The sequence below is a fragment of the Oncorhynchus masou genome, chromosome 12 (assembly GCF_036934945.1).
Source record: "Oncorhynchus masou masou isolate Uvic2021 chromosome 12, UVic_Omas_1.1, whole genome shotgun sequence".
Lineage (NCBI taxonomy): Eukaryota > Metazoa > Chordata > Actinopteri > Salmoniformes > Salmonidae > Oncorhynchus > Oncorhynchus masou.
This window is the reverse complement of record NC_088223.1, coordinates 31,415,550-31,439,349: the sequence shown is the minus strand read 5'-3', so window position 1 is coordinate 31,439,349 and position 23,800 is coordinate 31,415,550. Positions and strand designations below refer to the sequence as shown.

The window sequence follows — 23,800 nt, the reverse complement described above, 5'->3', positions numbered from 1 at the left end:
TCTATACTTTCAGACAGCCAGTGTGTGTCGGGGAGAACATTGCTGTCGTGTTTCTGTGTGAGCGAGATTGCGTGTGTGTACTATTATATGTGCGTGTTTGCGTGTGTGAGTTAGTGGTTAAAGCAGCCTCTTAGGATGAGAGGCAGAGAGAGACAGACGGTGTTGTGATTGAGAGTTGGCAACATCGCCTCTCTGCCGCCTCACCCAGTCCTTATCCTGCCCTCCTCTCCTCTCTCTTTCCTCTGGCTCTGATCTACAACACCGCTGGGATGTCTTCTTCTCCAGGATCCATGGACGGCAGCCAGAGGAATAGCTGTAGGTACCCACCATAGATATACATCCACTATATATGTGTATAATACAGGGCTCTAGGTCTATTTCTATGGTACCGATGCCAGCTTGTCTTGGTTTATTTATTTGTTTAGTTTTTTTGTTTGTGTCGTGATGTCTACACGCTAAGGTATCGGGGACGAGCAGATGTTGATCCAAGCTTGATTATTAGATATTTTTGATATTTGTGGGTATGTGTCTTCTCCTTCTTGGTAGACTTTTTTTTAATCTGGCTTTCTTTTCCAGTTTTCATGGTCACAGTTGTCACGCAAATGTATTTTTTTTGGGTGGTTGAAGATTAATTACTAAACGTGTTGGATTTAGTTAAAAACGTGTGGATTTCATTTCAAACATGTATGGAATTAATATCAACATTAATTGATGTCAAACGTTTGGAGTGAAGAGGATAAGATGCAAGCCTTCAACCACAACTGAACACATGCAGTAATAATCCGACAGATACATGTATTATTTATGAATAACACAAAGTCTGGGTGTGAAATTATTGGTACTGTAGCCTCCAGTCATTGATGAGCGATGTCACTCATTGTGGGCGCACACACACACACACACACACACACACACACACACACACACACACGATGCCAGAATGTCTTAGTTGAGGCATGGATCAGATCTGTTGGACCAGGCTTTTTATTGCTTTCATTATTATTGCACTCCACTTCCCTCCTCCTTCTGCCCCTCCATCCATCCATCCCCCTCCTCCACATCCACTCCCTCCACTTCTCCCCCACCATGTTCTCCTCCAGCACAAGGTGCACCTGTGTAATGATCATGCTGTTTAATCAACTTCTTGATATATCACACCTGTCAGGTGGATGGATTATCTTGGCAAAGGAGAAATGCTCACAGGGATGTAAACAAATTTGATCACAACATTTGAGAAAAATAAGCTTTTTGTGCTTATGGAACATTTCTGGGATCTTTAATTTCAGCTCATGAGACATGGGACCAACACTTTACATGTTGCGTTTATATTTTTGTTAAGTATATAATCAAACATATTCTCTGCAGCAGTCATCATTACAATTTTGAAAACTATTGTGCAACACGCTGGGACAATAATGACATTCATAGAATGAAATACAACATAAAATGCCAAGTATGTCCTGAGACTTTCATGTACCATGGTCTATTAACACAGCCACTCATTTTGAGTGCAGAAGAAGATTGGATGGTTTCCGTGGGATGGTTTGACCGTGTTTAGGAAAGAGATGGGACAGAGTTAAGAAAGGACAGGACAACAGGATAGAATAGGACAGGAGAAAGATAGTACAGGACAGCGATCGGACAGGACAGAGTTAGGACAGGACATAGACAGAACAGAACAGGAACAGTTAGTGCCTGGTTAGTGCTGGTTGTCCATCGGCCTTGAGAACGCTGCAAGAAGGAGGAGGAGGAAGACATCCATCTGGCACAATCTGTTAATTGTCCATAAATGTGTTTCAAATATGAGTTACTTAAGCAATAAGGCCCGAGGGGGTGTGATATATGGTCAATATACCACGGCTAAGGGATGTTCTTATGCATGACGCAACGTGGAGTGCTAGAACAGAGTCCTTAGCCGTGGTATGTTGGCCATATATCACAACCCCCCCCGAGGTGCCTTGTTGCTATTATAAACTGGTTACCAACGTAATTAGAACAGTAAAAATAAATGTTTTGTCATACCCATGGTATACAGAGGGCAGCAGGTAGCCTAGTGGTTGGAGCGTTGGACCAGTAACCGAAAGGTTGCAAGATCAAATTCATTAGCTGACAAGGTAAAAATCTGTCGTTTTGCCCCTGAACAAGGCAATTAACCGCAACGCGGATTTGAAAATAAGAATTTGTTCTTAACTAACTTGCCGAGTTAAATAAAGATAAAAAAATACTGCCTGATATACCTCAGTATTCAGGGCTCAAACCACCCAGTTTATAATATGATTTATACAACAGGTGTGTCTAATCCTGAATGCTGATTGGTGAAAAGCGCATTCCAGCTGGTGTCTATTCCACAAATTACCACCGGCTAAATCTATGATGTTAAAATGGCTATTTACTCTGTTCCATCTGACTGCGCAATCCACTGTCTCATCAGCCCAGGCAGGGAAGTTATAAACTTGATCTCCCCTATAAAAAGCATTCAGACATCTCACATTTCTTTTAGAATAACAGTTTCTTTTCAACAGCAGAGATTTGTATAAACCTTGCTATCTGTCTCCGACATTTGCAACATTGTTTTAATATTCAAATTAGATCTCCAGCTGTCCCATAGTAATGAACATGTTGGAGTCGGGAGTCGGGATGAGACAGACAAGCAGGCAGAATGAACATTAGATTATTTAATGGCAGTGAATGTTTAATGCTCTAACAGAGTGTTGTTAATTTGGCTCTGCCAGCTCTCTCTTTAGGATGTTGAGTGGACCTAACAGTAGAGAGACTCAGTTTGCCCCCAGGTTCCCAGTCCTATGCTCTCCTTGTCTGCACAAACCAAAGTAAAATGCAGATGGCCTGGGCACTGTGTTCCAATGAGTATTGTAGTGGAAACTCCTCTGTGAATGTGTGTGTGTGCGTGTGTGTGTGTTTGCTTTGCCATAATCAGTATAGTTTCTGTACGTACGCTGGTTGCAAATGAAGCTATTCAACAAAGCAAACAAAGACAGAGTAGTCTTGTCGTTCTGGCGCCCCCCTCATAGTCATTTATCGGGTCACTTTGTCATGAGCAGCTCACCATCAGTTTCCTTTGTAATGAGGCGCTCAATAAGTGAATTAAATTTATCCTGGGTGACAGACGAGCACAGATGATGATGCTGCTATCCCTAACCCTAACCCTAGCTTCATATCCACATGCTGGTTTTCCCTAATCCTAACCCTAGGTTCATGTCAACATCCCAGTTCAACCCTAAGCCTTGCCTCAACCACTACCCTAACCCTAACACTAGGTTTATGTCCACATCCTGGTTCAACATTAACCCTATCCTCAACCACATCCAATATGGCGTAGCAGTAGGACGTGTGTTTGCCCTTGTCTTATCCAGTGTTAATAGCCGGTCTTCTTCATATATATCTTAATCTATTTTCTATCTATGAAATAAATATACTTTCCTGCAACCCACCTTACCCAATGTGGTACGGATCTGCTATTTTTATTCCATCAGGAGCTATCCAGCTAACTAGCAACTAGTCTTTATTAGCCACGGATAGCAGTCTTCACCTTTTTCTCGGTCACCAGCCAGCCAGCCAGCCTTAGCTCGGACAGCACCTGACAGTCGGCTCAGATCACTATATCAACCCAGAGCATATCGGACTGCTTCTCTCTACCAATCCCCGGATTCCTGCCGCTCTGGATCATTACACCGGATAAGCTAGCTAGCTGCAAATGAGTGGCTACTGTTTGCTAACACCTCTGTCCCGAAGCAAGCACCAGCTAGCCTTGAGCTAGCCTCGAGCTAGGCCAATATACCAGCTAATTCTAGGGCTATTCTAGGGCCTCTTTTGCCAATTGCCCTGGTGTTACTTCTATCGTTAGATGGATCATCACTGGAGGCTTCGGGCCATGGATCATCACTGGAGGCTTCGTGCCATGGATCATCACTGGAGGTCTGGTGCGTGGAGTCGGCACAAGATATACTGGGCCGTGGAGACACACCGGAGGTCTGGAGTGCAGAGCTGGCACCAACCGTTCTGGCTGGCTGCTCACTTTAGCCCTGCAAGTGCGGGGCGCTGGCACAGGACGCACTGGGCTGTGAAGGCGCACTGGAGGCATAGTGCGTAGAGCCAGCGCAGGATATACTGGGCCGTGGAGGCGGATGGGAAGTCTGGAGCGTAGAGCTGGCACAACGCGTTCTGGCTGGATGCTCACCCTAGCCCGGTAATTGCGGGGTGCTGGCACAGGACACACTGGGCTGTGAAGGCGCACCGGAGACACAGTGCGCAGAGCCGGCACAGGATATCCCGAGCCGAAGAGACGCACCGGAGACCAGGAGAACCGGCACAATCCGTCCTGGCTGAATGCCCACTCTAGCACGGCAATTGCAGGGAGCTGGCACAGAGCGCACCGGGCTGTGGATGCGTACCGACGGCACAGTACGTGTAACCGCAAAGCATGGTGCCTGAAGGGACACGCGCTCCTTAAAGCGAGTGCAGGGAGTTGGCTCTGGTCTGCAACCTGGCTCCGCCAGCCACCCCGTGTGCCCCCCGCAAAAAAAAATGTTTGGGGGCTGCGTCTCGTGCTTGCGTCGAGGTCGCGAACACCGGTGTCGTCGTTGTTCCTCCCTCGCTGCCTCCAGCCTGGATCTCCTCCCACATCCAGGATCCTTAACCATCTAATATATCCTCCGATGTCCAGGATGTCCTCCGCTCACTTTTCTCCCGGGCCCAGGATCCCTGCTCTTCCTGGCCACGCTGCTTGGTCCTTTGGTGGTGGGATCTTCTGTTACGTCCGTTGTTAGAAGGAGACCAAGGTGCAGCCTGGTAAGCGTACATCTTTCTTTATTAAGATGAACACCAACAAACAACAAAAGAATACATGAACATAACGTTCTGCAGGCTACCTAGTAACTGTGCAAAAACACACAAACTTGGGAGGAAAACAGGCTGCCTAAGTATGATCCCCAATCAGAGATAACGACAGACAGCTGCCTCTGATTGGGAACCATACCTGGCCAACAAAGAAATAGAAAACTAGAATGCCCACCCAAATCACACCCTGACCTAACCAAATAGAGAAATAAAAAGGCTCTCTAAGGTCAGGGCGTGACACCTAGACCCTTTATTGTTTACACGGAGCCCCGCGATCCATCATGACTGGTCTGCCGACGTGATCGCTCGAGGTGGTCTCAACAGGCTATTCTGTTACGATGTCGCCGAAGAACCATCTACTAGCCTGGGCAGCTAGCTTTTCTGAACACTGTGTCCCCTGCTCCCCTAGCGTAGTAGTGACTACCGAACAGCACCCTGACTCACAAATTGCTGCTCTTTTGACCCTATGATAACTCGGCTACACAGCTGATGCCCTGGACTGTTTCAATAACACGGTACCTCATTTTGTTTACCTGTCGGCCCCAGCCTCAAACTCAGGTCCTGTATGTATCTAACTGACCCGCTCTGCCCATTCATCGCCATTTACCCGTTGTCTTAGCTCTCTTGATTAACACCTGTGTTTGCTTTATGCATCTCTCTAATGTCAATATGCCTTGTCTACTGCTGTCTTGGCTAGTTTTTCATGTTTTATTTCACTGTAGAGCCCTCAGTGCTGCTCAAAATGCCTTAGATAGCTATTTTGTTCCACCCCACACACATGCCGAGACCTCACCTGGCTTAACTGGTGCCTCCAGAGACGAAACCTCTCTCATCGTCGCTCAAAGCCTAGGTTTACCTCCACTGTACTCACATCCTACCATACCATTGTCTGTACATTATGCCCTGAATCTATTCTACCACGCCCAGTGGTGGGTAGTTCTTATCGCCTTTAGCCATACCCTTAATCTACTCCTCCTCTGATCCTCTGGTGATGTAGAGGTTAACCCAGGCCCTGTAGCCCCCAGTTCCACTCCTATTCCCAATGCACTATCATTTGTTGACTTCTGTAACCGTAAAAGCCTTGGTTTCATGCATGTTAACATCAGAAGCCTCCTCCCTAAGTTTGTTTTATTCACTGCTTTAGCACACTCCACCAACCCTGATGTCCTAGCCATGTCTGAATCCTGGATTAGGAAGGATACCAAAGATTCTGAAATTTCCATCATCAACTACAACATGGAGTGGAGTTGCAACCTACTGCAGAGATAGCCTGCAGAGTTCTGTCATGCTATCCTGGTCTGTGCCCAAAGAGTTCGAGCTTCTACTTTTAAAAATCCACCTTTCCAGAAATAAGTCTCTCACTGTTGTCGCTTGTTATAAACCCCCATGGACACCATATGTGAATTAATTGCCCCCATTTATCTTCAGAGTTTGTACTGTTAGGCGTCATAAACTTGGATATGCTTAACACCCCAGCCATCCTACAATCTAAACTAGATGCCCTCAATCTCACACAAATTATCAAGGAACCTACCAGGTACAACCCTAAATCCGTAAACACGGACACCCTCATAGATATCATCCTGATCAACCTGCCCTCTAAATACACCTCTGTCTTCAACCAGGATCTCAGTGATCACTGCCTCATTGCCTGCGTCCGTAATGAGTCCGCGGTCAAACGACCACCCCTCATCCCTGTCAAACGCTCCCTAAAACACTTCAGTGAACAGGCCTTTCTAATCGACCTGGTCCGGGTATCCTGTAAGGATATTGACCTCATTCCATCAGTAGAGGACGCCTGGCTATTCTTTAAAAGTCTTTAAAAATCTTAAATAAGCATGCCCCATTCAAAACATTTAGAACTAAGAACAGATATAGCCCTTTGTTCACTCCAGATTTGACTGCACTTGACCAGCACAAAAACATATTTTGGCATCGAAATAGTTAGGAACCAATATACACAGGCAGTCAGGAAAGAAAAGTTTAGCTTTTTAAAACAAAAATGTACATCCTGTAGCACAAACTCCAAAACGTTCTGGGACACTGTAAAGTCCAAGGAGAATAAGAGCACCTCCTCCCGTTGCCCACTGCACTGAGCCTAGGAAACACTGTTACCACCGCTAAATCTACGATAATCGAGAATCTCAATAAGAATTTTCTACGGCTGGCCATTCTTTCCACCTGGCTACCCCTACCCCGGTCAACAACTCTGCACACCCCACAGCAACTTGCCCATGCCTTGACATTACTCCTTCACCCAAATAGCCCAGCTAGCTGTTGTTCTGAAAGAGCTGCAAAGCCTGGACCCCTACAAAACAGCTGGGCTAGACAATCCAGACCCTCTCTTTCTAAAATTATCCGCCACAATTGTTGCAACCCCCCTAACGCCTGTTCAACCTTACTTTTGTATTGTCTGAGATTCCTGAAGATTGGAAAGCTGCTGCGGTCATCCCCCTCTTCAAAGGGGGAGACACCCTAGACCCAAACTGTTACAGACCTATATCTATCCTACCCTGCCTTTATAAAGTCTTCGAAAGCCAAGTTAACAAACAGATCACTGATCATTTAGAATCCCACGATACATTCCCCGCTATGCAATCTGGTTTCCGAGCGGGTCATGGGTGCACCTCAGTCACGCTCAAGGTCCTAAACGATGTCATAATCGCCATCAATAAAAGACAATACTGTGCAGCTGTCTTTATCGACCTGGCCAAGGCTTTCGACTCTGTCAATCACAGCATTCTTATCAGCAGACAACAGCCTTGGTTTCTCAAATGACAGCCTCGCCTGGTCACCAACTACTTCTCAGATAGAGTTCAGTGTGTCAACACAGAGGGCCTGTTGTCCAGACCTCTGGCAGTCTCTATGGGGGTGCCACAGCGTTCAATTTTCGGGCAGACTATTTTCTCTGTATACATCAATGATGTCGCTCCTGCTGCTGACGATTCTCTGATCCACCTCTACACAGACGACACCATTCTGTATACTTCTGGCCCTTCTTTGGACACTGTGTTAACAAACCTCCAGACGAGCTTCAATGCCATACAACTCTCCTTCTGTGGCCTCCAACTGCTTTTAAATGCAAGTAAAATGAAATGCATGCTCATCAACCGATCGCTGCCCACACCCGCCCGCCCATCTAGCATCACTACTCTGGACGGTTCTGACCTAGAATATGTGGACAACTACAAATACCTAGGTGTCTGGTTAGATTGTAAACTCTCCTTCCAGACTCACATTAAGCATCTCCAATCCAAAATGAAATCTAGAATCGGTTCCAATTTTGCAACAAAGCATCCTTCACTCATGCTGCTCAACATACCCTCGTAAAATGAGCTATCCTACCGATCCTTGACTTCGGCGATGTCATTTACAAAATAGCCTCCAACACCCTACTCAGCAAATTGGATGTAGTTTATCACAGTGCCATCCGTTTTGTCACCAAAGCCCCATATACTACCCACCACTGTGACCTGTATGCTCTCGTTGGCTGGCCCTCACTTCATATTTTTCGCCAAAACACTGGCTCCAGGTCATCTACAAGTCCATGCTAGGTAAAGCCCCGCCTTATCTCAGCTCACTGGTCACCATAGCAGCACCCACCCATAGCACGCGCTCCAGCAGGTGTATTTCACTGGTCATCCCCAAAGCCAACTCCTACTTTGGCTGCCTTTCCTTCCAGTTCTCTGCTGCCAATGACTAGGATGAATTGCAAAAATCACTGAAGCTGGAGTCTTATATCTCCCTCACTAACTTGAAGCACCAACTGTCAGAGCAGCTCACTGTTCATTGCACCTGTACAAATCGCATCAAATCAAATATATATCATACATCAGCTGATATCTCAAAGTGCTGTACAGAAACCCAGCCTAAAACCCCAAACATCAAGCAATGCAGGTCTAGAAGCACGGTGGCTAGGAAAAACTCCCAAGAAAGGCCAAAACCTAGGAAAGGCCAAAACCTAACCCTAACCCATCCGATGATACCCCTGGACAGAGCCAAACAGGAAGGATATTAGCCCACCCATTTTGCCAAAGCACAGCCCCCACACCACTCGAGGGATATCTTCAACCACCAACTTACCATCCTGAGACAAGTATAGCCCACAAAGATCTCCGCCACGGCACAACCCAAGGGGGGGGGGGGTCAACCCAGACAGGAAGATCACATCAGTGACTCAACCCACTCAAGTGACGCACCCCTCCTAGGGACGGCATGAAAGAGCACCAGTAAGCCAGTGACTCAGCCCCTGTAATAGGGTTAGAGGCAGAGAATCCCAGTGCAAAGAGGGGAACCGGCCAGGCAGAGACAGCAAGGGCGGTTCGTTGCTCCAGAGCCTTTCCGTTCACCTTCACACTCCTGGGCCAGACTACACTCAATCATATGACCCACTGAAGAGATGTCTTCAGTAAAGACTTAAAGGTTGCGACCGAGTTTGCGTCTCTCACATGGGTAGGCAGACCATTCCATAAAAATGGAGCTCTATAGGAGAAAGCCCTGCCTCCAGCTGTTTTCTTAGAAATTCTAGGGACAATTAGGAGGCCTGCGTCTTGTGACCATAGTGTACGTGTAGGCATGTACGGCAAGACCAAATCAGAGAGATAGGTAGGAGCAAGCCCATGTAGTGCTTTAAAGGTTAGCAGTAAAACCTTGAAATCAGCCCTTGCCTTGACAGGAAGCCAGTGTAGGGAGGCTAGCACTGGAGTAACATGATCAAATTTTTTGGGTTCTTGTCAGGATTCTAGCAGCTGTATTTAGTACTAACTGAAGTTTATTTAGTGCTTTATCCGGGTAGCCGGAAAGTAGAGCATTGCAGTAGTCTAACCTAGAAGTAACAAAAGCATGGATTCATTTTTCTGCATCATTTTTGGACAGAAAGTTTCTGACTTTTGCAATGTTACGTAGATGGAAAAAAGCTGTCCTTGAAACAGTCTTGATATGTTCGTCAAAAGAGAGATCAGGGTCCAGAGTAACGCCGAGGTACTTCGCAGTTTTCTTTGAGACGACTGTACAACCATTAAGATTATTTGTCAGATTCAACAGAAGATCCCTTTGTTTCTTGGGACCTAGCCAATCTGTAAATAGCCCACCAACTATCTCATCCACATATTGTTCTTTTTAATTTTTTGCTCCTTTGCATCCCAGTATCTCTACTTGCACGTTCATCTTCTGCACATCTATCACTACGGTGTTTAATTGCTAAATTGTAATTATTTTGCCATTATGGCCTATTTATTGCCTTACCTCCCTAATCTTACTACATTTGCACACACTGTACATAGATTTTTCTATTGTGTTATTGACTGTCGGTTTGTTTATCCCATGTGTAACTCTGTGTTATTTGTGTCGCACTGCTTTGCTTTATCTTGGCCAGATCGCAGTTGTAAATGAGAACTTGTTCTCCTTTTGTCACGATCGTCGTAATGAGCAGACCAAGGTGCAGCATGAGTATAGTTCTACACATTTTTAATCTCCGTGAAACAAACAAACAAACAAACCAAAACAATACAGAAACGTGAAGTCATGCCATGCACACAGGCAACTAAACACAAACAATATCCCACAAAACACAGGTGGGGAAATGGCTACCTAAATATGATCCCCAATCAGAGGCAACGATAAACAGCTGCCTCTAATTGGGAACCATATTAGCACCAACATAGAAATAGACATACTAGAACACCCCCTAGACACGCCCTGATCTACTACACCATAGAGAACAAAGGGCTCTCTATGATCAGGACATGACACCTTTATTGCTAACTCTCCACTATTAACAGTGTAAGTTCTTTTCATGTTGACTACTGCTTTGCTGGAAATCTGATCACTTCAGAGAAAGATGCCTGCAATCTAAAAATAACATTGCATAAATATACTTTATTTAACCTTTATTTAACCAGGAAGGGCTCATTGAGATTTTAAATATATTTTTCAAGAGCGTCCTGGCCAATATAGGCAGCACGTCATTACACAATTACAGACAGACAACATGAAAAACTACTGGTAATCTAGTAAAAAAACACATAATTCACAAGAGTATAACAAAATCATAAAACAGCAAATTGAAAACATTGACAGGTCAGGGAATCAACCTCAAAATCCTTTATCAATTATTTAAAAATACTAATAAGAACAAGATCTTTCAGTTTAAAAGTATTTTGTAAGGCATTCCAAGCTGATGGCGCAGAGTACATAAAAGCCCTTTTACCAAATTCAGTTTGTACATTTGGAATAGTTAGCAGGATAACGTCCTGCGAACGAAGAGAGTACCCACCACCTGCCCAAATAAAATGGTAGTAAACCCCAAATTGCTTTGTAAATAAAAGTATACCAGTGTCTGAGGCTATGATTGACTAGAGAAGGCCAGCCAACCCTGGTATATAAAGTGCAGTGGTGTGTAAGTGTTTTGCATTTTAAAATAAATCTCAATACTCCATGGTAAAGGGTGTCAATTGATCTCAAACACTGAGCGGAAGCATTCATACGTAAAATATCCCCATAGTCTAATATAGGCATAACTGTAGCTGATACTAGCCTCCTGGCTTCAAAAGAAAGCATGCCATATTCCTAAAATAACATCCCAACTTCAATTTTTTTTGTAAGTTGTTGAATATGCAATTTAAAAGAGAGGCCGTCATCAATTAACATTCCTCGATATTTATATGAGGTTACAACCTCAATCTCCTTGCACTGACAGGTAGTAATAGGTAAACGGTTCAGAGGTCTATTTCTTGTTTTAAAAACACCATTAGTTTAGTTTTGTCAGTATTGAGGATAAGCTTCAATTTACACAATGTATGTTGAACAGTATAAAAAGTGTTTTGCAAGTTCTGGAAAGCTTGGGAGTGACGAGGCACAACAATAAATAACAGTATCATCAACATAAAAGTGAAGTTGCGCATTTTGCACATTTTTGTCTAAAATATTTATATAAATAGTGAATAAGAGGGGACCAAGTACAGAACCCTGGGGCACACCATTACAGACAGACAATTTAACAGACAGGAGCCCATCAAATTGAATGCACTGATTTCTATCAGACAGATCATTAGCAAACCATACAGCTGCATGCTCTGAAAGACCTACACTCGACAATCTCTGCCTCAGTATAGCATGATCAACTGTATCAAAAGCCTTAGAGAGATCAATAAAAAGTGAGACAGTGTTGTTTTTGGTCAAGGGCTTCAGTGATATCATTTAAAACCTTCATGGCTGCTGTAATTGTGCTCTGCTTCTTCCTGATATGTAAGTTGTTCAGCTAGGAAATCAGCTGCCATTTTAGAAAGCAGGGCTCAAGATAATCAGGACCTGCAGGCTTTCTCTGATCTAAGGATTTCAGGGCTTTATGCACTGAGCATGGCAAAAAGCTAAAAGTTTGACCAGCTCTCACTGGTTCATCCACACATGGCTGTACAGAGACGAGATGATACTGAATCAAACAGCATACCAGATGATACAAAGCACTCATTGAAACAATTCAGCATTTCAGTTTTGTCATATACAGCAAGTCCTTCAATACACATGACGGTAATTCATTAACATTACTGTTACCAGACATACACTTAATAGCCTTCCAAAACTTTCTAGGGTCATTCAGGTTATCAGTGGTAACAGACTTAAAATCTTCAGACTTGACCTTCCTGAGAAGAAAATAACACTTGCTTCGTAGTTGCCTAAAAAGAAGCCAATCAGAATGTGACGTTTGTCAGGCCTGTAGTTTTTTCTTTGAGTGGAAATCTGCCTTTTAAACGTATGAGGATGCCTTGCATCATGCTGAATAATTGTATATTTTTAATCTAATAATAGACAATCATTTGAGCTGATGCGTTTCAGAAGAATAAAGGAGGGTAACTGTATTGTCCTGTATTGTGAATAATGTTCCTCGTAAATGATGTTTATTGCTCATCTGTTGCCTCTGTTGTGGGATGTGCTTGCATTAGCCTTCTTTCCACTAGTGGTCTAGACGAGGTTAGCTCGACTGTGTAGTCGCAACATTCTAAATGCAGCTCTGCAATCAGATAATGATATCTAGTTAAAAAAGGGCCCAACCAAAACCCTCTCACAGAATGCTAATATCTTTTACTGCTTACATGCTTCACCGGTGCACCTTGTTCATCCATTTTCATTACAACCCACTAAGAGGTATTATGCAGTAATAGTAGTACACATCTGTTTATTGGTTAGGGTAGAATATGTTTGGAGGTAATACTAATGTCTATAAATACAGATGTTTCCATCAGTCAACATACAAATATCTTATTTGACAGCATATACAGTGACTAACATGATTCAATTATCTTGGCACAGTCCACATGACTCATTTCATATTTATAACATGCGTGCAGTTGTATTTAGTCAAGATGAGTGGAGACACAATCTACAAGGACAGAATATCTTTATTTCTTAGGGTTAAAAAAGTCTGAGCCAACCAACCACAGTAATGAATCACACTGGAGTCCCTTAGGAAACTCACTACCTTTAATTAGTCCTCAAACAAAACACGACCCACACATGTATGCACTTGAAGACACACACACACACACACACACACACACACACACACACACACACACACACACACACACACACACACACACACACACACACACACACACACACACACACACACACACACACACACACACACACACACACACACACACACACTTCTGAAAAGAGTGGAAGGAACACAACAGACTCGGCAGCACCTATACAACGAGAAAGCGTGGAAGCTGCTGATAATAAGGACATCAACTGCACCCTCTCTCTTTCTTTCTCTTTCTCCCTCTCGATCTATCCCAGTCTCCCTCTTCCTTTCTCTGTCTCTCTCTCCCTTTTGTGTCTTATATAACGGTGTGTGTCATCTAAACCTCCACACTCTGTCATCGTCCAGACAGACAGACATGGTTAGTTGCTGCTCTGTCATCGTCCAGACAGACAGAGATGGTCAGTATTTGCTCTGTCATCGTCCAGACAGACAGAGATGGTCAGTTGCTGCTCTGTCATCGCCCAGACAGACAGAGATGGTCAGTTGCTTCTCTGTCACCGCCCAGACAGACAGAGACGGTCAGTTGTTGCTCTGTCATCGTCCAGACAGACAGAGATGGTAAGTTGCTGCTCTGTCATCGCCCACGCCCAGACAGACAGATATGGTCAGTTGCTGCTCTGTCATCGCCCAGACAGATAGAGATGGTCAGTTGCTATCCAAAAGCCCAAGCTCTAGGGCAACTGACATCAAACTAGTGTATATGGGATGCTGTACACACATGTAATCCACGCTAGTAACCATTCATTGTAATTTGAGTGCAGTCAAAACGTGATTTCCTGTGTTTTGGAATAATACTGTGAAATTGTGAAATTTATTTTAGTGTAAGAGCTGTTTGAAAAGACCGCCTAAAATGTAATCCTGTTTTGGTGGGACGGAGTTTTGGCCTGCCTGGTGACTAGACCAATAAGAAAGATAGTTCCTAACCTTTCTGCTAATAACAGCTAGTTTTCAGTTTTCCCCTCCCCACTCAGACCAGTCCAGGAAAGTCTGAGCAAAATTCTTGCTTTAGAAACTGCTTGTTGCTAAGAAGCTATTTTTGTTTCTTTTTGACCATTTTAATTTAAAACAAATACAGTAAGATAATTCATTTTTACTCAGAAATGATTTACTATTGAAATAAAAACGTCTGCAATAGACCTTTAAATGAAAAGTGTAAATATCTCGGCTCTGTGTAGCAGAGAAGGTGCCACCCCACGTGAAGAAGGTGGAGCCTGCCCAGGTGAAGCCAAAGGAGGTGGAGCCTGGCCAGTTTAAGCTAAAGGAGGCGGAGCTTGCCCAGGCGAAGATGAAGGAGAGGCAGAAGTTCTTTGAAGAGGCATTCCAGCAAGACATGGATCAGTACCTGTCCACCGGCTACCTGCAGATCAGTGAGAGGAGAGGTGAGAGCTCCACATGAACCATGACGCCTTACCATCTTCAATGGAGAAGTACGGTCCCAGTGACAGATGGCTTGTGTGTGTGTGTGTGTGTGTGTGTGTGTACTGGCGCGTTTCCAATGAGGATTTACCCCAGTGTTTTCCCCAATAGGCTCAGACATTTATGGCTGTTGTCTTACTGGGCCATGGCTCCAGCGGACCTGCACCTTCTCACAAAGCAACATATTTCAATAATGCAAAGGTTGTTGATTCTACGTGCCAGACGTCTTTAGTATCGCACTCCTGATGGAAACACAATGACAGCTCACCTTAATTAACATAAATCACTGGCGACCCACAGGTGTGGGGGTAAGTCTCATTGGAAAAGCACCCTTTTGTGTGTGTATGTGTGCGTCGGTGCATGCATGTGGGTGTGGGGCTGGGTAATAACAGTTCAAATCAAATCCAACTTTATTTGTCACTTGCACCGAATACAACAGGTAGACCTTACCGTGAAATGCTTACTTACAAGCCCTTAACCAACAGTGCAATTCAAGAAAGAGTAAAGAAAATATTTACCAAGTACATTAAAGTAAAAATTATTTAAAAAGTAACCCTATAAAATAACAATAATGAGGCTATATACAGGGGCTACTGGTACCGAGCCAATGTGCGAGGGTACAGGTTAGTCAAGGTAAATTGTACATGTACAGTAGGTAGGGCTGAAGTGACTATACATAGATAACAGTGAGTAGCAGCAGTGTAATAACAAATGGAAGGGGGTGTCAATGTAAATAGTTTGTGTGGCCATTTGAATAATTGTTCAGCAGTCTTATGGCTTGGGGGTAGAAGCTGTTAGGGAGCCTTTTGGACCTAGACTTGACGCTCTGGTACCACTTGCCAAGCGGTAGCAGAGAGAACAGTATATGACTTGGGTGACAATTTGACAGTTCCCTCTCTCTCTTTACTCTGCACACCCTGCTGCCCTGCCCTGCTCTCCTCGTATCCTTGAGGTACGCCGTCTCAGCTGTCAATCATACCTCACAGTGCACTGTGTGTTTGTGACGCATGCAACATGTGATCTTAACACCGGTATAACAAATATGGTTCCTGCAAGGTGATGAATCCAGGACATGTATAGAACCAGGATAGAACCCTACAGACACCAGCCTGGAATCATTTCAGATAGGATAGAACCCTATACTCCTGCCTGGAATCAATTTAGACGGGATAGAACCCTGCAGACGAGCTAGCTAGCATGCAAGATTTTGTTGTGGATTCCAAGATTACCCAGTTTTAGCCAAGAGCAGTTCGATGGTTTTGCCAAGGTTATTATTTCTTCCTTAGTGTGTTTGAGAGTTTTAAAATATAACAAGGCTCTTCCTGGACTCAGCCCCTTGCCGTTGCATTCTTGTTTTGTATGCGTTGGTGACTAACACCTGTGTCTTGCTGCTCAGGGCCAATAGGAAGCTTTTCGTCCATGGAGGTGAACGTGGACATGCTGGAGCAGATGGACCTGTCCGACCATGAGAGCTTTGACGTCTTCCTCCTCTCTGGGGGAGAGGACAACAACGCTGCCTCCCCCATGCTAGGTATGGCACACAGACCCAGACACACACTCAAACAGACATGCACAGTCAGACCATCAAATAATTAGGATATACAGTCGTGGCCAAAAGTTTTGAGAATGACACAAATATTAATTTCCACAAAGTTTGCTGCTTCAGTGTCTTTAGATATTTTTGGCAGGTGTTACTATGGAATACTGAAGTATAATTACAAGCATTTCATAAGTGTCAAATACTTTTATTGACAATGATATGAAGTTGATGCAAAGATATTTGCAGTGTTGACCCTTCTTTTTCAAGACCTCTGCAATCCGCCCTGGCATGCTGTCAATTAACTTCTGGGCCACATCCTGACTGATGGCAGCCCATTCTTGCATAATCAATGTTTGGAATTTGTCAGAATTTGTGGGGTTTTGTTTGTCAACCTGCCTCTTGAGGATTGACCAGATTACCCCAGTCCTCAGCAGTCCAATCCCTGTACCTTTTGCAGAATATCAGTCTGTCCCTGATGTTTTTCCTGGAGAGAAGTGGCTTCTTTGCTGCCCTTCTTGACAGAGGAAGAACAATGATGCCAAGCACCACCCTCCTTTTGAAGCTTCCAGTCTGTTATTTGAACTCAATCAGCATGACTGAGTGATCTCCAGCCTTGTCCTCATTAACACTCACACCTGTGTTAACGAGAGAATCACTGACATGATGTCAGCTGGTCCCTTTGTGGCAGGGCTGAAATGTAGTGTAGTTTTGGGGGGATTCCATTCATTTGCATGGCAAATAGGGACTTTGCAATTAATTGCAATTCATCTGATCACTCTTCATAACATTCTGGAGTATATGCAAATTGCCATTATACAAAATGAGGCAGCAGACTGTGAATATAATATTGGTGTCATTCTCAAAACGTTTGGCCACAACTGTACATTATTTTGACAGAATTTCCACCTGGGTGAGGATATTGGAAATTTAATCAAAACCTATTGGATGACAACTTATTTTTAACTAGGACAGAATCATTTATAAGATCATTTTTCCGACATAATATAGGTACAACAGATACCCTTATTGTATGGGACACTTTTAAATGTGCCTTTAGGGGCCATGCAATTCAAATCAAATCAAATGTTATTGGTCACATACACATGGTTTGTAGATGTTAATGTGAGTGTAGCGAAATGCTTGTGCTTCTAGTTCCGACAGTGCAGTAATATCTAACAAGTAATCTAACAATTCCACAACAACTACCTTATACACACAATTGTAAAGGGATGGAATAATAATATGTACATAGAGGCGCCATGGTGGACCATTTCAGTTTGTCCGTGATGTGTACTCCGAGGAAGTTAAACCTTTCCACCTTCTCCACTGCTGTCCCGTCGATGTGGATAGGGGGTGCTCCCTCTGCTGTTTCCTGAAGTCCACGATAATCTCCTTTTTTTTGTTGACGTTGAGTGAGAGATTGTTTTCCTGACACCACACTCTGAGTGCCCTCACCTCCTCCCTGTAGGCTGTCCCGTCACTGTTATCAAGCTCACTAGTGTTGTGTCATCTGCAAACTTGATGAATAAGTTGGAGGTGTGCATGGCCACGCAGTCATGGGTGAACAGGGAGTACAGGAGGGGGCTGAGCACGCACCCATGTGGGGCCCCAGTGTTGAGGATCAGCGAAGTGGAGATGTTGTTTCCTACCTTCACCACCTGGGGGTGGCCTTTCAGAAAGTCCAGGACCCAATTGCACAGGGCGGGGTTGAGACCCAGAGCCTTAATTTTAATGATGAGCTTGGAGGGTACTATGGTGTTGAATGTTGAGCTGTAGTCAATGAACAGCATTCTTACATACGTAGGTATTCTTCTTGTCCAGATGGGATAGGGCAGTGTGCAGTGTGATGGTGATGGTGATTGCATCGTCTGTGGAACTGTTGGGATAGTATGCAAACTCAAGTGGGTCTAGCGTGGCAGGTAAGGTGGAGGTGATATGATCCTTGACTAGTCTCTCAAAGCACTTTATGATGACAGAAGTGAGCGTTACGGGGCGATAGTAATTTAGTAGTTCAGTTATCTTCGCCTTATTTGGTACAAGCGTAATGGTGGCCATCTTAAAGCACGTGGGGACAGCAGACTGGGATACTCATCTTTCAAATTTAGGTCAAAATAATTCATATTTTCCCCCCAACACTGTCTTAGCAGAGAGGCCACCACCCCCCACCCAGGAGCAAGACACTTGCTCACAGGCCACATAAGGGCCAGAGTAGGAGCTAAGACAATGAACAGACCAAAACCCTGAGAGGATGGGAGCTAAGACACTGAACAGACCGAAACCCTGAGAGGATGGGAGCTAAGACACTGAACAGACCGACACCCTGAGAAGATACGAGCTAGAATACTGAACAGACCGAAACCCTGAGAGGATGGGAGCTAAGACACTGAACGGACCGAAACCCTGAGAGGATGGGAGATAAGACACTGAACAGACCGAAACCCTGAGAGGATGGGAGCTAAGACACTGAACAGACCGAAACCCTGAGAGGATGGGAGCTAAGACACTGAACAGACCGACACCCTGAGAAGATGGGAGCTAGAATACTGAACAGACCGAAACCCTGAGAGGATGGGAGCTAAGACACTGAACGGACCGAAACCCTGAGAGGATGGGAGCTAAGACACTGAAATCTCTGAGCGGAATATATGCTATGCACTGGATGCATGGAGGAAGGAAATCTGGGCAACCAGGCCTGGTATTCATAGCTGACTTTGAAAAGGATTTTAATAAAGTACGACTGGAATTCATATATAAATGCCAGGACTATATACATTTTGGAGAATTTGGTTTACAATAGGTTAAAGTCATGTATAGTAACTCTAGGTGTGAAATAGTAAATAATGGCTACTTCTCAGAAAGTATTAAACTGTCAAGAGGAGTAAAACAAGGTTGTCCACTATCGGCATATCTATTTATTATGATCATCAAAATGTTAGCTATTAAAATCAGATCCAACAATAATATCAAGGGGCTAGAAATCCAGGGCTTAAAAACGAAGGTGTCATTGTACACTGATGATTCATGTTTTCTTTTTAAATCCACAATTAGGATCCCTCCACAGCCTCATATAAATTCTAGATATTTTTTCTAACCTCTCAAGATTACAACCAAAGTGTGCTATATTACATATTGGATAACTAAAGAAGACCACTTTTACATTACTGTGTAGTTTACCAATACAATGGTCTGCCTTGGAAGTGGACATACTCAGTATTTATATCCCGAAAGAAAGAATGGATCTCACAACAATATATTTTTATAGAAAGTTAGCAAAAATAGATAAGATCGTGCTACCAAGGAAAGGAAAAAACCTGTCTATTTGTGGAAAAATCACCCTGATTAACTCTTTAGTCATATCCCAGTTGACCTATTTTCTTAAGGCCTAGCCTACACATAGATACTAGTTTTTTTTAATTATATGAGCAAAAAAGATTTCATTTTATTTGGAACGGGAAGCCAGACAAAATTAAAAGGGCCTATTTATATAATGAATATGAATTTTATTAAAAATGAAAGCATTAGACTTCTCACTAAAGGCTTCAGTCATACAAGTTACACTTAAATCCAACTGGTTCACTTGCAGATTAGTCAAAATTGCCTAGTTTAAGAATAGCCTTTTTCCCTTTTTTCAGATTACAACCTCTCACTTTCGGTTATTTGGAAATGAAATAATCTCAAAATATAAAGTTGCTTGCAATGTCAGTTTAATCCACCAGAAAAGACAGAAAAGACAGAACAAATATTACAACAAATATTAAGTTAAGTTAAACTCAAATATAGTGATTGATACAAAAACATTTTTTGCAGGATTCTTTATAAAACAAAACGGTATAATCTTTGTAAGTGATATCATAAATAGGATATGTCACACATGCAGCTAACAAAAATATATGGAAATGTATTACAACCAACTAATTGCCTCATTACCGCAAAAATGGAAGAGGCAAGTGGAAGGGGGAGAAAGTAAGGAACTTCTCTGCATTAAAGACCAAAATTGGTTAAAAAAAACTGTGATAAATAAAAAAGTATACCAGTTTAATTTGAGGACCAACAAATGGACAGCTGTGCCATATAGATAGCAAAATCATTGGGAAGAGATATCCAATTTACCGATTCCATGGCACGTGGTTTATGAACTAATACACAAAACGACATGGGATTTAAAACATAGTTTTTCAATTTAAATTATTATACAAAATTCTTGCAACTAATAGAATGTTATATATATGGGGGATACAATCTTCCCAGCTCTGCAGATTTGGCTGCGCAGAAACAGAATTATTAAATAATTTGTTTTGTTTTTTTGCATATAGGTTGAAAAATATAAGGCAAATATCAATCAAAACTGGATGGTCTTCAGTGATAGATGGGAGGGGTTGAGGGCAGCTGAAGGGTGGGACTAAAAACAAACAAAAGAAAGCTATTGTAAAATATACAGTGTCTGTAAAATGTATATAGTATATATAAGCTGGAAGTAGAAGCCTAAGTGTTGTTGTCCATTAGTTTATTCCAATTAGGGGAGGGGTGGTAATGTTAGGGGAAAATAATAAAGGAAAATATATTTACAAAATATATATTTTATATACACTACCGGTAAAAAGTTTTAGAACACCTACTCATTCAAGGGGTTGTCTTTATTCTTACTATGTTCTACATTGTAGAATAATAGTGAAGACATCAAAACTATGAAATAACACCTATGGAATCATGTAGTAACGAAAACAGTGTTAAACAAATCAAAATATGTTTTATATTCTTCAAAGTAGCCACCCTTTATTTGATGACAGTTTTGCCCACTCTTGGCATTCTCTCAACCAGCTTCACCTGGAATGCATTTCCAACAGTCTTGAAGGAGTTCCCACATATGCTGAGCACTTGTTGGCTGCTTTTTCTTCACTCCGCGGTCCGACTCATCCCAAACCATCTCAATTTGGTTGAGGTCGGGGGATTGTGGAGGCCAGGTCATCTGATGCAGCACTCCATCACTCTCCTTCTTGGTAAAATAGCCCTTACACAGCCTGATGTTGTGTTGGGTCATTGTCCTGTTGAAAAACAAATGATAGTCCCACTAAGGCCAAACCAGATGGGATAGCGTATAGCTGCAAAATGCTGTGGTAGTGATGCTGGTTAAGTGTGCCTTGAATTCTAAATAAATCACAGACAATGTCACCAGCAAACCACCATCACACTTCCTCCTCCTCCATGCTCCATGGTGGGAACCACATATGCAGAGATAATCTGTTCACCTACTCTGTCTCACAAAGACACGGTGGTTGGAACCAAAAAATCTAAAATTTGGACTCATCAGAGCAAAGGATAGATTTCCACAGGTCTAATGTCCATTGCTTGTGTTTCTTGGTCCAAGCAAGTCTCTTCTTCTTATTGGTGTCCTTTAGTAGTTGTTTCTTTGCAGCAATTCGACCATGAAGGCCTGATTCACACCCTCACCTCTGAACAGCTTATGTTGAGATGTGTCTGTTACTTGAGCTCTGTGAAGCATTTATTTGGGTGCAGTTAATTGCCGATTTCTGAGGCTAGTTACTCTAATAAACTCATCCTCTGCAGCAGATGTGACTCTGGGTCTTCCTTTCCTGTGGCGGTCCTCATGAGAGCCAGTTTCATCATAGCGCTTGATGGTTTTTGCGACTGCACACAAAAGTTATTCAAATTCTCCGGATTGACTGACTTTTATGTCTTAAAGTAATGACAGAGTGTCGTTTCTCTTTGCTTATTTTAACTGTTCTTGCCATAATATGGACTTGGTCTTTACCAAATAAGGCTGTCTTCTGTGTACCAACCCTGCCTTGTCACAACACAACTGATTAGCTTGAAAGCATTAAGAAGTAAAGAAATTCCACAAATTAACAGGGCACAGCTGTTAATTGAAATGCATTCCAGGTGACTACCTCAAATCAAATCAAAGTTTATTTGTCACGTACGCCGAATACACCACCTTGCCTACAGGCTCTAACCAATAGCGCAAAAATGGTATGAGGTGAACAATAGGTAAGTAAAGAAATAAAAACAGTAAAAAGACAGTGAAAAACAGTAGTGAGGCTATAAAGGTAACGAGGCTACATACAGACACCGGATAGTCAGTCTGATTGAGGTAGTATGTACATGTAGATATGGTTAAAGTGACTAAGCATATATGATGAACAGAGTAGAAGTAGTGTAAAGAGGGATTGGCGGGTGGCGGGACACAATGCAGATGGCCCGGTTAGCCACTGGTTGGTCGGGCCAATTGAGGTAGTATGTACATGAATGTATAGCTAAAGTGACTATGCATATGATAGAGAGTAGCAGCAGCGTAAGAGGGGTTGGGGGGGGTACACAATGCAAATTGTCCGGGTAGCCAGTGGATTACCTGTTCAGGAGTCCTATGGCTTGGGGGTAAAACCTGTTGAGCAGCCTTTTTGTCTTAGACTTGGCACTCTGGTACCGCTTGCCATGCCATATTTTTGTTTAACATGTTTTATTTTATAACAGACATGCACAGTAAACAGCAACTTCATAGTTTGATTCACTGGCACTGCATAAAACGTCTCTCCTCCGTATGTCTCTCAGGTCCAGACGTTGACTCGTTAACCACAGAGTTCACCCTGCAGGTTCCCACCCAGGCTGAGCTAGGAAACAAGCTGTCCTCCCTCCCCTCCACATGCACTGACAGCCAGGACACCGAGGCTGGGGATGATGATGAAGAGGATGAAGGGGGAAGGGAGGACAGCAGCCACCGTCCTGTTGGGGTGCAGAGGTTCCCCCCAACACTGTCCTAGCAGAGAGGCCACCACCCCCCACCCAGAAGCAAGACACTTAAACACTGAGGACAACAGCTCACAGGCCACATAAGGGCCAGAGTAGGAGCTAAGACAATGAACAGACCGAAACCCTGAGAGGATGGGAGCTAAGACAATGAACAGACTGAAACCCTGAGAGGATGGGAGCTAAGACACTGAACAGACCGAAACCCTGAGGGGATGGGAGCTAAGACACTGAACAGACCGAAACCCTGAGGGGATGGGAGCTAAGACACTGAACAGACCGAAACCCTGAGAGGATGGGAGCTAAGACACTGAACAGACCGAAACCCTGAGAGGATGGGAGCTAAGACACTGAACAGACCGAAACCCTGAGAGGATGGGAGCTAAGACACTGAACAGACCGAAACCCTGAGAGGATGGGAGCTAAGACACTGAACAGACCGAAACTGAGCGGAATATATGCGATGCACTGGGTGCATGGAGGAAGAGATGCATCATTTGTTTCCTGTATTTTCATCCTTTTCTGTAAAGAAATAACTCCATGTTGAACATTGTGGTTACAGTATTATTCCCCCATAATCTCTCAACTTGGTAATAAATATTTCACCACCCTGTACTACCATTTCTCATACTGATACCTTAAAAGTTATTTCATAATGAAATGAACCTGGAATAGAATGA

At 43.4% G+C, this 23,800-nt stretch overlaps 1 protein-coding gene across 2 annotated transcripts; it reads left to right on the top strand.

The window, feature by feature from the left end:
* Window positions 1-23,800, top strand: LOC135549067 (dysbindin-like). Of its 2 annotated transcripts, none has more exons than XM_064979134.1 (4): window positions 1-315; window positions 14,578-14,781; window positions 16,224-16,349; window positions 22,926-23,800. In XM_064979134.1, the coding sequence occupies exons 1-4, from the start codon at window positions 270-272 to the stop codon at window positions 23,132-23,134; spliced, it is 585 nt and encodes a 194-aa protein (XP_064835206.1). In that variant the 5' UTR covers window positions 1-269; the 3' UTR covers window positions 23,135-23,800. The 2 variants fall into 2 exon arrangements, with proteins under 2 accessions (XP_064835206.1, XP_064835205.1); XM_064979133.1 differs by having other exon boundaries at window positions 16,215-16,349.

Excerpts from the sequence above, each read along its gene's own strand:
- LOC135549067 (XM_064979133.1), top strand. The coding sequence starts at position 270 with ATGTCTTCTTCTCCAGGATCCATGGACGGCAGCCAGAGGAATAGCT. Across the intron at positions 316-14,577 it reads CGGCAGCCAGAGGAATAGCT|CAGAGAAGGTGCCACCCCAC; the intron begins GTAGGTACCCAC and ends GGCTCTGTGTAG. Across the intron at positions 14,782-16,214 it reads GCAGATCAGTGAGAGGAGAG|GGCCAATAGGAAGCTTTTCG; the intron begins GTGAGAGCTCCA and ends CTTGCTGCTCAG.